The sequence below is a fragment of the Argopecten irradians genome, chromosome 11 (assembly GCF_041381155.1).
Source record: "Argopecten irradians isolate NY chromosome 11, Ai_NY, whole genome shotgun sequence".
Classification (NCBI taxonomy): Eukaryota; Metazoa; Mollusca; class Bivalvia; order Pectinida; family Pectinidae; genus Argopecten; species Argopecten irradians.
The window spans coordinates 9,351,885-9,367,869 of NC_091144.1; the positions used below are offsets into that span (position 1 = coordinate 9,351,885).

Here is a 15,985-nt window from a genome sequence, read left to right on the forward strand (position 1 = left end):
AGTACTCCTTGTCGTCTGTATGGCTAAAAACAAGTGAAGAGTCCAATACATGATAACATATATTTTTCTCCTTTTATTTGAAATGATTTAATGTGCTTCAAGTTTCCAGATTCTAGAATGATATTGTTTGAGTTTGGTTGATCCCAAGCCACCTTTGTGTCTGCCAAATTATAATGTCACAAACAGCACAATTTGGGACATAAGAACATTATTTTATTATTATGTACAATTAAACAAAAACCCCAACATGTACTATTGCTCAATTAGAAGTTTTGAAATTGGGAAAGGTTTAATTCTCTAAAAATTTGAATAGTATATATTACAATACAGGAGTTTCAGGATAACAAAAGGGAATGGTAAAGTACAATTTACTGTGGATTAGTCCCACCGTCTGGCGATAGTCATGCATGTGATGCCAGAAAAATCATGTCAAAATATGATGTTGTATGACAGTCACCGGAACGTTAGACAATAAATTATACTTTACCCACATCCTTTTAGTATCTCAAAATTGACGTATTCAGTAATACTGTGAATATACTTTTTAATAAGTTTGTCATCAGAATTAACAGTATCTTTTCAACATTTAGTATTACATTCATCTATCCTTTATTCTCTAAAAAAAAATCATTGCAATAATTCTGTTTAAATTGCAGTGAATCAAAAACAGACAAACCTGGAAATGAAATAGATGATGACGAGACATTCTTTGATGCCAGTGAGGAGATAAAAAATGGAGGACCTGCCACCCATTCTGCTTCCATCCCTCTGATACCTTCCCAAGAACATGTTACTGTCCAAACCCAACAAAATTCCTCCAACACTTTGTCCACATTAGCGCCACAGCAGGTAGCTAGTCCATTGCCTGTGTCAGTTCCACACCAGGTAGCTAGTCCATTGCCTGTTTCAGTTCCACACCAGGTAGCTAGTCCATTGCCTGTGTCAGCTCAACAGCAGGCAGCTAGTCCATTGCCTGTGTCAGCTCAACAGCAGGTAGCTAGTCCATTGCCTGTGTCGGCTCAACAGCAGGTAGCTAGTCCATTGCCTGTGTCAGCTCAACAGCAGGCAGCTAGTCCTTTGCCTGTGTCAGCTCAACAGCAGGTAGCTAGTCCATTGCCTGTGTCGGCTCAACAGCAGGTAGCTAGTCCATTGCCTGTGTCAGCAATACCAACAGACCCTGGAATACTTGATGTGAGCATGGAATGTTGTGAAGCTGACACTATGATGACTGATGAACCAATGGATTGCGATGAAACCATGTTACAAACAACCGTGATTTGTAACCAAACTTTGGTTGGAAATAAAACATTAGGCCAGGAAATAGTTCAGAACAGTGCTCCACCAACTGTAACTTCCCCTCCCTTACCAGCAAGCAAAGGGGGTTACTCAATTGACTTTGATAATCTTGACAGTTTTAATCCATTCCAGACAAAAGCTGCTATAACTAATTCTCCTGTTTTAAATGTTGAAATCAGCAGCAAAGAAGATGGAGGAAAGCCAAGTGCTGATCCTGTGGAAGCAGGAGATGGAAAAAAACCTAGCGTTGAACCTGTTGGGATATGTAGAGGTGAACTTGATGCAGAAACACCAGAAGGCATTCTGGATATTGAGGCGGATGTTGACACTGATCTGTTGTCTGAGGTTCTGCCCGGCAACACTGGTGATCAACTAGAAAAAGGTGGTTACAGTCTCGACTTGGATGAGAATGCTGACCCATTTGCAACCAAAACACAGATAAAGAACTCGCCTCTTTCTGATGCCCACCAAACCAAACAGCCAGAATTTGACACAAACAAGACAACAGTAAACAATTCTCAGTCTTTGAATGGAGACAATACAACACCCAAACGTCCAGTAAAAGCTGATGATGCTGATCCATTTTCAACCAAATCCAAGGTTAATAACTCACCAACTAATGTCTTAAAAAACTCTAACCCTTTTGCTACTAAAGCAAATTTGTGTAACTCTCCTGTATTGCCAACAGGAAACATATTAGCAAAAAGCCCAGTCGTGCCAGCAACAGGGATGACCGTCGAGAAACCTTTAGGTTCTGAAGTGTCAGCTTTATCAATAGTTCAGCCGACTCTGGATGCATTTAACAGTTGTGATCCTTTTGCAACAAAATCCACTGTTGTCAATTCACCAGTGCCTGGATCTCACATTATGGAGAATGTCTCAAATGCTAAACAGTCTAGCTCAGAAGTTTCTCAAAATGATGGTTTGCAGTCAGACGAAGGGAAAGTACCAGATATAAAGTTTGATCTTGACATAGATCTGTTGGCTCCTAGCTCCATGATTGTGACAGGTTCTGAAAATGTTGTAAAAAATGTTTGTGATGAATCAGTTACCTTAATCCGGGCAGCACCTATTGCAGACACAGGCCTAAGGACAGTTAATGATGACTCTGGAAATCACCCAACTATTACTCAACTCACCGTATCTAACCCTGTGCTAACTTCAGTAACAGCAAAAGATGATACATTGGCTGATTTAGATCCATTTTCAACAAAATCAAAAGTTGCCAATTCCCCGGCAGCAACAATGGACCCTTTTTCAACAAAGTCTAAAGTTGCAAATTCCCCGGCAGCAACATTGGACCCTTTTTCAACAAAATCCAAAGTCGCAAATTCCCCGGCAGCAAAACAGTCAGAGGATGAAATGATTGATCCCTTTTCATCAAAATCCAAAGTTGCAAATTCCCCAGCAGTGAAACAGCCAGAGGCTCCAATGGTCGACCCCTTTTCAACAAAGTTAAAAGTTGCAAATTCCCCAGCAGCAAAACAGTCAGAGGATGAAATGATTGATCCCTTTTCAACAAAGTCCAAAGTTGCGAATTCCCCAACACAAAAAGAGCCAGAAGCTCCAATGATCGACCCCTTTTCAACAAAGTCCAAAGTTGCAAATTCTCCGACAGCAAAATCATCAGATAATGCAATGGTCGATTGCTTTTCAACTAAGTCCAAAGTTGTGAATTCCCCAACACAAAAAGAGCCAGAAGCTCCAATGATCGACCCCTTCTCTACAAAGTCCAAAGTTGCAAATTCGCCAGCATTGAAACAACCAGAGGATCCAACGATTGACCCCTTTTCAGCAAAGTCCAAAGTTGCAAATTCTCCAACAGTGAAACAGCTAGAGGATCCAATGATTGACCCCTTTTCAACAAAGTCCAAAGTTGCAAATTCTCCAACAGTGAAACAGCTAGAGGATCCAATGATTGACCCCTTTTCAACAAAGTCCAAAGTTGCAAATTCTCCGACAGCAAAATCATCAGATGATGCAATGGACGATCCCTTTTCAACAAAGTCCAAAGTTGCAAATTCGCCAGCATTGAAACAACCAGAGGATCCAATGATTGACCCCTTTTCAACAAAGTCCAAAGTTGCAAATTCTCCAGCAGTAAAACAGACAGAGAATCCAATGATTGAACCCTTTTCAACAATGTCCAAAGTTGCAAATTCTCCGACAGCAAAATCATCAGATGATGCAATGGACGATCCCTTTTCAACAAAGTCCAAAGTTGCAAATTCGCCAGCATTGAAACAACCAGAGGATCCAACGATTGACCCCTTTTCAGCAAAGTCCAAAGTTGCAAATTCTCCAACAGTGAAACAGCTAGAGGATCCAATGATTGACCCCTTTTCAACAAAGTCCAAAGTTGCAAATTCTCCAACAGTGAAACAACCAGAGGATCCAATGATTGACCCCTTTTCAACAAAGTCCAAAGTTGCAAATTCTCCAACAGTGAAACAGCTAGAGGATCCAATGATTGACCCCTTTTCAACAAAGTCCAAAGTTGCAAATTCCCCGGCAGCAAAATCTTCAGATGATGCAATGGTCGATCCCTTTTCAACAAAGTCCAAAGTTGCAAATTCGCCAGCATTGAAACAACCAGAGGATCCAACGATTGACCCCTTTTCAACAAAGTCCAAAGTTGCAAATTCTCCAACAGTGAAACAGCTAGAGGATCCAATGATTGACCCCTTTTCAACAAAGTCCAAAGTTGCAAATTCTCCAACAGTGAAACAGCTAGAGGATCCAATGATTGACCCCTTTTCAACAAAGTCCAAAGTTGCAAATTCTCCAACAGTGAAACAACCAGAGGATCCAACGATTGACCCCTTTTCAACAAAGTCCAAAGTTGCAAATTCTCCAACAGTGAAACAGCTAGAGGATCCAATGATTGACCCCTTTTCAACAAAGTCCAAAGTTGCAAATTCCCCGGCAGCAAAATCTTCAGATGATGCAATGGTCGATCCCTTTTCAACAAAGTCCAAAGTTACAAATTCACCAGCATTGAAACAACCAGAGGATCCAACGATTGACCCCTTTTCAGCAAAGTCCAAAGTTGCAAATTCTCCGGCAGCAAAATCATCAGAGGATCCAATGATTGACCCCTTTTCAACAAAATCCAAAGTTGCAAATTCCCCAACAGCAAAACCAGCAGAAGATCCAAATCCTTTTGCTACAAAATCAAAGGTTCCAAATTCTCCGTCTGGTCCTGGCCTTACAGAAAACACAGCACCGACACGGCATATGTAAGTACTTTCATCAAATTTAGTTAAAGCAGTATAACCTGATTTGATGTACGTTTTCTGTTTCTGTTAACTCGTTGAAATTGCCCAATCAAATTAGAGTGTTGCATATTTCTACCACTCTATGATTGATCTACTCATTACAATATCTAACCAATCATGTAGCAGGTCTCCTAATTAATCTTGAATGTTGACCCATTGGGAGTTGTGAAAACTTGTACTGATAATGTATGAAATACATTTGACATTCATTAAATTAATGTAACCAGTAATTTGGATTAGAATATGCCTGAATTTTACACACTAAACACACACGGATCACATTCATGATTTAACAGTGACCAATCTATGTTATTTTCCTTGGTCTTTTCCATCTGTATTGCTTAGCTTGTTTAAGCAATGTGTCTAACCATAAGTATGTCAATGTGAACCATGTATGAGAGTTAGATATGAGACAAGACTTGCAGTATACATACATATTTTGGCTATTTGAGTGTACATGTTGTGTTGGTTGTGAAGCCTTTATATGGAGTATGTATATTTATACTGATATTGGTTTTTGGCTTATTTCAGAAGTGGAAAATCAGCATCCGATAACAAGGTCCTAGACGTAAGTTAAAACTACTCATAATTAAATTCCTCTTGCTAGAATGTGTCTGGGTCTGGGTCTGGGTCTGGGTCTGTGTGTCTGTGTCTGTGTCTGTCTGTGTCTGGGTCTGTGTGTCTGTGTCTGTGTCTGTCTGTGTTTGTATGTACCGTGTTTATATAGTAGCTACATTTTTCCATACTCATTATACTTTGATCATTGCTTGGGTACTGTGACTTTGATCATTGCTTGGGTACTGTGACTTTGATCCTTGCTTGGGTACTGTGACTTTGATCATTGCTTGGGTACTGTGACTTTGATCATTGCTTGGGTAGTGTAATTTTAATCGTTGCTTGGGTACTGTGACTTTGATCATTGCTTGGGTAGTGTGACTTTGATCATTGCTTGGGTAGTGTGACTTTGATCATTGCTTGGGTACTGTAATTTTAATCGTTGCTTGGGTAGTGTGACTTTGATCATTGCTTGGGTAGTGTGACTTTGATCATTGCTTGGGTACTGTGACTTTGGTCATTGCTTGGGTAGTATGACTTTGATCGTTGCTTGGGTAGTGTGACTTTGATCGTTGCTTGGGTACTGTGACTTTGATCGTTGCTTGGGTACTGTGACTTCGATCGTTGCTTGGGTACTGTGACTTTGATCATTGCTTGGGTACTGTGACTTTGATCATTGCTTGGGTAGTGTGATTTTGATCATTGTTTGGGTACTGTGACTTTGATCGTTGCTTGGGTACTGTGACTTTGATAGTTGCTTGTGTACTGTGATTTTAATCGTTACTTGGGTAGTATGACTTTGATCGTTGCTTGGGTACTGTGACTTTGATCATTGCTTGGGTAGTGTGATTTTGATCATTGTTTGGGTACTGTGACTTTGATCGTTGCTTGGGTACTGTGACTTTGATAGTTGCTTGTGTACTGTGATTTTAATCGTTACTTGGGTAGTATGACTTTGATCGTTGCTTGGGTACTGTGACTTTGATCGTTGCTTGGGTACTGTGATTTTAATCGTTGCTTGGGTACTGTGACTTTGATCGTCTCTTGGATAGTGTGACTTAGATCGTTGCTTGGGTACTGTGATTTTAATCGTTGCTTGGGTACTGTGACTTTGATAGTTGCTTGGATAGTGTGACTTAGATCGTTGCTTGGGTACTGTGATTTTAATCGTTGCTTGGGTACTGTGACTTTGATCGTTGCTTGGATAGTGTGACTTTGATCATTGCTTGGATAGTGTGATTTTAATCGTTGCTTGGGTACTGTTACTTTGATCATTGCTTTGGTAGTGTGACTTTGATCGTTGCTTGGATAGTGTGACTTTGATCATTGCTTGGGTACTGTGACTTTGATCATTGCTTGGGTACTGTGACTTTGATCATCACTCAATCGGGTACTGTAACTTTGATCATTGCTTGATCGGGTACTGTGCGTTTATTGTTAGTGACTTGTACACCATCTATTTATGTTTTCTCCATATCATCAGAGAATTGTAACCTCAATTTTAAAGTAGCCTTGAAAGTAGAAATAAAAGAGTACAGTACAGTGGACCTGCGATAATCCGGATGCCGTGAGTCCGGAAAACTCACAATCCGAACGGAAATGTCAGGGAACGGATTTCCGTAACGTTATTTATACTCACTAGTCCGGAAATTCGTATTCCGAATCCGGAACTCCATTTTGGGAACGGAATGTCATTTTCGTTAATAAATTCCCGCAATAATCGGGACAATTTGTTGTCGCCACGTGCCGAGAAAATCCAAGGCCAGCTACAGTCATGTGTACAATACACACAATCACTTGACACTGAGTGTGTTGTCATAACCACGGCTGCCAGATCATAGCCACGGGCGTTTACCTGAACACCTTTCACACGGGTACATGCAGTCATGTAACGGTTCATTGGTTTTCTATAGGAGATCAAACTTCAGTGTTGTTATTGAGATACGCAATATATGTTTAGCCACACGCTTTTAAACATGCAGTTTGAGCTTGGGTACGGGTACGTATGCTGTAGGTACACTGTACCTTACTTGTTTCGCATGCAGAATATATCGCTATGAGCATCGGATACAATAAAGTGGGATAATACTCACAAAATTAATAAGAATTTTAAATGTGTGTGAATCTATTCGAATTCATCCATCGCCTATGGTATAAGATATAAAGGCTACGGCATATGCCATTTACACGTGTGTGACATTGTGCACGAAGTTAGACGTGAACGGGCGCGTGGTTGTTACAAACGTCTGTAAGTCAGAAAGCAAAGACTTGTAGAAATGGTCATTAAAACACACATTATACAAAATAACAATTATATGAGTTCATAAAATGTTCACAACTATTTGTTATCATAGTTTTTTTTTTTATGCCAAGAACGTAGATGATATTGATCCTTTGTTAGGCAATTTGCCGTACGATAGATCAAGAGTGGGATACGTAGCTATATGCATACATAGTACACAATTAACAATGGCTTAAGGTTTCGTATTTTGATGAAGAAATACGTTTATTCAATATTTTAAACGTAATGATATAAAAATACCTATAAATCATAACAAACGAAGTATTAATTATGATACACGTATATTACATAAAAGCCTATCATCGATTACAAGGTCAAGGGGAGTAACTCGTACGTGCCAATTTAATTGACTAAGAACACGGAATTCGGCAGTCCGGAAAACTCGTAATCCGGACGGTTTAGGCTGGGAACCAAGGTGTCCGGATTATCGAGGGTCCACTGTAAATCTCTAATAAACATATTTCAAGTAATAATTCAAAAGTTCAGGCCAGAGAAATTGAGTATGAAAATCACTGATTTTACTCATTTGATCTGATTTCAGGCAAAGACAGATCCATTTCTAGCAAGTGTATCAAATGAAGCCGTTTTTCCAGATGAAGAATTTAGACCAGCCACTGAATGTCGTAAGTCAGTTTCAGATCCATTAATGTGAGAGCCGAGGCTGTTTTGGCAGAGTAGTTAAGATGTCTCAACATATTTTCACAAGTCCTCCACCTTTGGGTCATGAGATTGGTGTTTTTTTCTGGGTCCTTTGGTTTTCCTCCACCAACATACCTTGTATGTCCTTACATGACCCTGGTTGTTAATAGGATGTTAAACTAATAAAACACAATCCCATTAATGTGAAAGCTTTGTTGCTCTGCTGTTATTGTGACATGGTGTTACATTCTGTCTGAATCAACTAACCACATCCCTTATTTCAAAGAGAGCTAGATAAAATGCAAAATGACATACTATGGATGTTGAAAATTGGTTTTTTAATGGTATCATATACAAGTAAGTCTATATCTCTGTACCAAAACTACATTTGGGTGAAGTAGGATTGTGACATATTTTGACATGATTTATGTAATTTCACAGTTATTACACTTCAATCATACTTCATTTACCACTTTATTATTGGCTATTTATTTTAAATAGTACCAGGTAAGTAAATAAAACATTAATGACTTTGAGTCATGTAAATAATGATATTACTACAAGATTTTGCAACATTTCCCTACAACTTAACACTGAGTAATATGAATTAATAAATATGAACAGTACGCCGGTCGTCGGTGTTCAAAGTGAAACTGAAGTATGAATATTGAATAATATGACGACGATTATTCTTCGATATAGATATAATGATTTCAGTCATGATACTCTCGTGTCTAAAATGCTTATCACAGTTGGCAAATCAGTATTTCATTCAATTGCATGTTTTTTAAAGGTGAAAGCGAAACCTAGTATATTTTCTGGTATAGAAAAGCTGCTTACACCAGAAAAATAATATTTATATGTCACATTTGTTAGGACGGCAGTCGAGAAATCATTCCATTTCTGGTCTTTTTACTGAAGTTATATTGAGACAGAAACTTAATTTAATGTTCATGTCATTTTTTGCCCCAAACCTTTTATGATAATAAGGAAAATGTATTGTCTAAAAGCTAGACACAAAAATCAGTATTTTAATGGATATAATAATATAGAATCAAATCTAAAATGTAATAGAAAAGTGTTAGATTTCATTTATATGAGAAAATTTGGTGAGGATAGAAAAATTCTGGATCCAGCTGCCATGGGTGCCCTTTAAAAAATGGTGGAATCAGCCTTGGATATACAAACGTATGAAATTTAAAAAATCTGATGAAATTTATTAAGTGTTTTGCTGGGCAAACATGACGGATATTGATTTGATATTTCTCTTTCTAGTGTTCAATGACTCCTCCTTTCTGGATGTGCTGGAGAAGTTTGGAAGTAGCAGTGCTGTAAGTATATACATGTGTATAATGAAATATTGGGCCACAAATACTGTGATATCTATATGTAGATCTTATACAGTATCAGGTTAATTGTAATAATTCCTGATCACTTTGCTGGCTAAATTTTTGTGGATTATAAAATTTTACAATTTCGTTGACACTTAAATTCGTGGAGAAGGCCTTACAGTAATGTTACTGTTAAAAATACAGTCAACACTGTCACCTGTACTGTGTGATCGCTCGAGCGGAGCTAAACTCTACACGTACACGTACCACGTACAGTTACAATCACAAGCTAGAGTAGGTACTCAACTAGTATTTTTACAGGTGTAGCCATGAAACAATTATCGTGTCACATTGATAATTTCATGATAGACTCTATCAATTAATTGTTGGTACATGTAGAAATATTCTATCAAATTTTGAAAACTGTCTTTGAACAATACTTTCCAACTTTGATCTTGTTATGCTATTCCCTGAAATAGACTTTATGTTGTGAGGTACTAACCATCCTACGATGTATTAACGCATAAACTTACCCATGACATTAGTATACACTCATTAAAAAGATCTATTTTCGTGGGGATGTAAGTTCGTTGATTGTGGTCAAACAACGAAATCCACGAATGTTAAACCCCCACGAAAATTAATGATTTCACAGTACATGTCTGCATACTGTTATCAAATTTATTTTAGCGGTAGTTTTATTTCAGTGTTTTTTGTGCCGTCTTTGAAGCGCGAATTCATGTACAGTGCTAAAATTTGTAAAAGGGTACATTAATCTAAATCCACGCTTATAAATCATATTTAAATTTTTTTGCATTTGGGCTAAAACTAGTACATTTATAGTATCTTAATACATTTTTTGGTAGAAAAGCAATAAGCATTGGTGATTTCTCTCTTGCTTCAACTCCAGAAAGCTTTTTTCTGTTCATAATATTTATTGAGTATGGTACGTTGATTTACTATCCCTAGGAGAATAAAGTATCTGACCTTGCCCGAATGTCGCTGTATGTGAAGTTTGATCCTCTGGTGGACCTTCCTCCTACTGGTATGTAAATCTGTTTACCTTAAGATCACCAGTTTATTGGTGTGTAGAAGTACAAACCAATCTGTAAAACTGATGCACTTTTTCTTCTCAGTCTTTACTTGATGCTGTAAAGCAAATGTTCATGTAGCACTGAGAAAAATTCAACGGAATTAAACAATCTCTTTATAATCAACCACAATCCCCTATTATGTCTATGAATCCATTTTCTATCTGGAATATCATCAATTTTTTCACTTTCTATGTATTGAATTATAGGATATTTAACTTAAAGAGATTACCTGATGAATAAGCTTAGGTTTACAATGGATGTACTTACAGCCTTTAGTGTTTTCTATCAACAGATCCCCGCCGCGCCAGTATGAATCTGTTAAAACGGGCCAGCATCATGAATATGCCAAGGAAAAGTCTGTGTGGGAAAAGTATCGCTGATGTGTGAGTGTTATATATATATATAGGATCTTAAATGAGTGTTGATTTCATAATTACGAGACTTTATCAAATGAGTTTAAAATTTTTGTATTATTGCGAGCCTTAGCTACGAGACAAGTTCCATAAAATCAACACAAATTGAATATATATACTTTATATTACATTACTACAACAAGTTACATTTGTAAGAATAGCACGTCAAAATGTATTGCGAAAATCCAGGAGTGACCATCATGTTGTCCTGGGTGAATTACTGAATGTCAGGTGGATTATGTGATAAATCCTAAATACACCTTTTATCATAAAGATGGGATGACATCTACCAATTACCATTGTATATTATTGCCTAGGTTCTGTCTTCTGACAAATCTGCAGTGGAGCTTATAGAAGTGTAAGATGTAGGATTGGGTTATCCCCCTTTTTCTACCTTCTCCATATTCTAGGAGTAAACTGTATGTGTATGTTTTGATTCGAGTTAATCTGCCATTGTTTCTGTGTTGTAGGTGTAATTCAGAGGAGAGCATGTTACTGATGGGCACGCCACCCAAACAGATGTCCCGTCTAGCTAATGTTACTGGCCGACCTCATCACACAGGATTTACCCCTGGCAGTATTCCAACTACGCCTAAATCCTTAAAACCCCAGCTCGACCTGCTTTGTGCCAATACACCCCCTCCTAGTGCCAAAAAGGTAAAAGTCTTTGTTTTATTATCTCATCTTTAAAATTTGTTTCTATTCAACAGTAATTTTTATGTTGCCTGTAATGTAAGGGCGACACTAAGGTATCACTGTCGGCGTCCATGAAACGGTTTCCGTGCGATAACTTAATTATTTATTGTCTGATTTCAACCAAATTTAGTATATTGCTTTATATATCAATGAGATCTCAGATGAGCTTGATACTGGTCAAAATCAGTCCATATTTGCAAGAGTTACAGGACTTTAACATCGTCAAAACAGATAAATCCATCGTTTCCGCTCGATAACTTAAATATTTATTTCCAATTTCAACAAAATTTTACAAATTACTTTATATCAATGAGATCTCAGATGAGTTCAATAATGGTCAAAATCCATTAATATTTGCAAGAGTTACGGGATTTTAAATTGTCAAAACAGATAAAGCCATGGTTTTCGCTCGATAATTTTAGTATCTATTGACTTTGTCCGATTTCAACCAATTTGGTGTATTGTTTTATACCAATGAAATCTTAAATGGGTTCGATACTGGTCAAAGTCAGTCAATATTTGCAAGAGTTACGTGACTTTAAATCGTCAACATGGTTCCCGCTTGATAAATTTAGTATTTATTGGCCAATTTCAACCAAATTTGGTGTATTGCTTTATATAAATGAGTTCTTAGATGGGTTCAATACTGGTCAAAATCCATTAATATGTTCAAGAGTAACAGGACTTGATAAATTCACCTAATTACAGTCGAAACTCGTTATCTGGAAATTCAACGGACCAACAAAAATAATTTGACTCATCTGGAATTCGACTCAAACGTATTATCACTAGGTTTGATCAGAACGTGGTTTTTAACAGTCCTTATCTTATGACTATTAAAGCCGGGGTACATGTCTATTACCTTGACCAGCATGTTATCGTGATTTTCCAACTTATAAGGTTTGTATAAAATCTTTTTAGTTATATGTTTTCAGATGTTTTGGGATTTTTTTTAAATAAATAAAAAATGACAATACAGTGGAACCTCCCGAAACCGATCATGGTCGGTGCATATAATTTCGGCCGGTTTAGAGAGGGTTCGGTTTGGAGAAGTGAACCGAATACCGATCATCACGATCCGGATTTAATCGATCGGAAGTCGTTTTTTACATTAGTGCACCGCATGTATGCCTAGTGTTCGTTAAAACCGACCGATATTGATTGTTAATGTGAATGTTATCACAAAAGAGAAAATCATACGTTTAAAAGGAATGGATTACAGCAAACTTGACTTTGTTACCGCTTATAAATGTAGTTTAGTTAGTTGCGTGAATGTTCTTGGGGATGTTCTCGTCTGCAACCTACATACGACCGATCGCTTCCGGTTACGTCAAGAATCAAATTATATGGTCTAATTACACGATGATCAGTCGATGCCGGTCATTATATGACATAGTCATTTTCTAAAACAATACATGGCTTCGGCTTCTTCATACAGATAATTTACGTTATCCGACAACTACAAATGTAAATAAAAAAAAACGTGTAATTTGAATACGAAACTTTCTCTTTATTACTAGCTCTGCTTGTTTTCCTACAGTAAACAAACCGCGTGCACATGGTAGACCTTCGTTAGATATCTAAACAATAGGCATGATTAAATAATTACACCACCATCTCGGGTATAATTACCGTGTACATATACCTATAGCTTTTACACCTGTATACATGCCCCAGGACATGGCATGCGACAACTATGGTACAGGTACGTGTGTATTTCACGGTCGGTTGATCAGACCTCAATGCAATCTATCGGTGTCGCTCAGGTAAGGCCGGTTTTCAGAAGTGTATTTTAGTTACATTTGACTATTCCGATCTTAAAATCGGTCCGGTATTCGGAATTGGGAGGGATCGGTTTTGGGAAGTTTTATATACTATTAATAAAGAGGAATTCATTCCGTACATGACATCCATGTTCGGTTTCTAGAGGTGATCGGTTTTGAGAAGGTTCGGTTTTGGGAGGTTCCACTGTATACGATAATATGATCATCAAGATAATAGGCATTCACCCTGATTTCCTGGTGGTATACCGACTTCAATGGTTCATACATCAAACTTATACGGAAAATGTTATCTGAACAAATAAAAACAAGCATCTTTCTTATTTCAGAATTTAATGGTATTTCAAAATAATAACATAGCAACATAAACAATAGTTTTCACCTACCATGAACGGACTAAACTCTCCGTTTCTGGCTCTTACACAAGTTCCTCATACTGGTTAATATAATTTACGGTAAATGAAACGAAAGTTGATTTCTATACCAACAAAGAAATATGTTATATGTCTAAGATACTAGTACATATGCAACGACTAGTTAAACATTTAACATTGTGGGTTTGTTAAATCATTTTGCACTATCAACATTCCATACAAGCCTTAGAAAACACTTTCGTTTCTAATGATTCCTAAACACGCTTCCGGTCATGATCAGCCATGCTGATCAAGCCATGCTGAGTGTGATTATGTAAAAACGCGTCGTGTCTATGTACAGGTAAGTCACAATTATAAAGTGACACCGATTAGGAAGCCAGACTTGAGAGGGTTATTAAACAATTCATAATTAGCAGTCATTGTTGTAGTATGTTCCCATAGGCCTGCGTACATACCGATCGGGACATGTGAAGGTAAACCAATCACGTGTTACGACAAACCACAGGTGAATTTCAATTGTTTGTATCCATGTTATATTTACATAATTGATTTTTTTTTTATTTAAAATTTTGACTGAAATTAAATTCGAGATAGCTACTATTTTTTTAACTGCATATCTGTTCTAGGGACCAGGAATTGACTTTGATTCAACCGGAATTTCGAGTCATCGAAATTCGAGTCATCCAATCTTAAAATACATACACAAAGAAGGAAAAAAAAACGGGACATCAAAACTAATTCGACTCAACCGGAATTTCGACTCAAGCGATTTTGAGATAACGAGTTTTGACTGTATTATCAATATTTTCAACTGTAAATAACTATTTTTTGTGATGCTGTGTTTCCGTGGAATTCTGGTTTATGCAGTTATTGAATTAGATAATCTTTATTTAAATATTAATGGAGTCCAGTTTTATCATTACTAGGTATAGGTATAAGCCAGACAAACTGATATTTTTCAGTGTTTTTTCTAAATTCTGACTTGCATTTATATATGCATGGCTGAGTCAGAGGCAAGCTGTACATTCTAGATGTTTGCACTAGCTCATTTGATATTTTTTAATTGATAAATTAATTGTTTTTGTTTGTTGCAGTTTGTTACTCCTGCACCAGAAAAGAAGAATTCAAATTTGCCGGAGGAACCAGAAGACAGCTTAGCAGCTAGTTCTGATGATAACATCATTGAGGTAACCCTCTTTTTACAGCTAAATCCACAAAGGTATTAAAGGTCTAGGACAAACGTTTCAATGACACTGACTCCTCATAATGTCACAGCTGCTTGACGAGACTTAACTCTTCTATCAATACTTGTGTTTCACATGTTAAGGTGTAAGACTGTCACAATACATTGATGTATCAATAATATTGATTCTTAATAAAAAATCACTGTGCATATCTATTTACATGACACATATAGCATTACCTAAAATTCCTATTGAAATTGAAATATAAATCTCCCTTTGTGCATTCTTTTCTTGACCAAAAATTGATGGTGGAGAAATCTGTACAAAAACCTTACACAGATTCTCATAGACTCAATCAGTTATTCGTTGGTAGATAGAGTCTACCATATTGTGAAAACTATCTTTGTTTGAACAATAATTTTCAACTTCTGCTTTGAACTTTTTATCATGCTCCCTAAGATAAACTTTATACAGCGGTGTACCAATCATCCCGTCAACACATACAGTTATACAGTTTCATTGTACCTGAGCTTTGTATACATTCATTAAAAACAATTTTCGTAAGGACGTAAATTTGATTTTGGTCACAAAAAGCTCAAATACAGAGTTATAAGACTATCGGACGTTATAGTACACATTTGACTAGTGGTGTGCGGTATTATCGATATACCGATATATCCAGGTTCATTTTGAAAACGATACGTATCGCGGTACGATTTAGTCGTATCGGTTCACTCGGAATCACGTATCGCGGTACGATTTAGTCGTATCGGTTCACTCGGAATCATTCGGGGATTTTCCGTATATTTCAGTGAAAATTTCGTTTTTGACGGGAAATATTTTTAAAATGAGAATTTGTATAAAAATTAAAACTAAAATATATATTTTAACAACATTTCAGACAAATGTACAGGTTAAGATGGATTTTTGGGATGTTATCATACGTAGATTTTTTTTTTTTTTTTTTTTTTTTTTTTTTTTTTAAGATTTTTTTGTAACTTTTTTATTTTTTCCAGACATATTCTCATACAACAGTAATACA

At 36.9% G+C, this 15,985-nt stretch overlaps 1 protein-coding gene across 1 annotated transcript in view; it reads left to right on the forward strand.

Annotated features, from left to right (window-relative positions):
• Nucleotides 1-15,985, forward strand: part of LOC138334709 (mucin-2-like) — a 29,624-nt gene that overhangs the window by 2,105 nt on the left and 11,534 nt on the right. Inside the window, exons 4-11 of the mRNA XM_069283395.1 lie at nucleotides 657-4,535; nucleotides 5,106-5,142; nucleotides 7,973-8,054; nucleotides 9,346-9,401; nucleotides 10,371-10,446; nucleotides 10,788-10,878; nucleotides 11,379-11,565; nucleotides 14,854-14,946. Coding sequence (XP_069139496.1) covers nucleotides 657-4,535; nucleotides 5,106-5,142; nucleotides 7,973-8,054; nucleotides 9,346-9,401; nucleotides 10,371-10,446; nucleotides 10,788-10,878; nucleotides 11,379-11,565; nucleotides 14,854-14,946 — 4,501 coding nt within the window. The remainder of the gene's footprint in view (nucleotides 1-656; nucleotides 4,536-5,105; nucleotides 5,143-7,972; nucleotides 8,055-9,345; nucleotides 9,402-10,370; nucleotides 10,447-10,787; nucleotides 10,879-11,378; nucleotides 11,566-14,853; nucleotides 14,947-15,985) is intronic.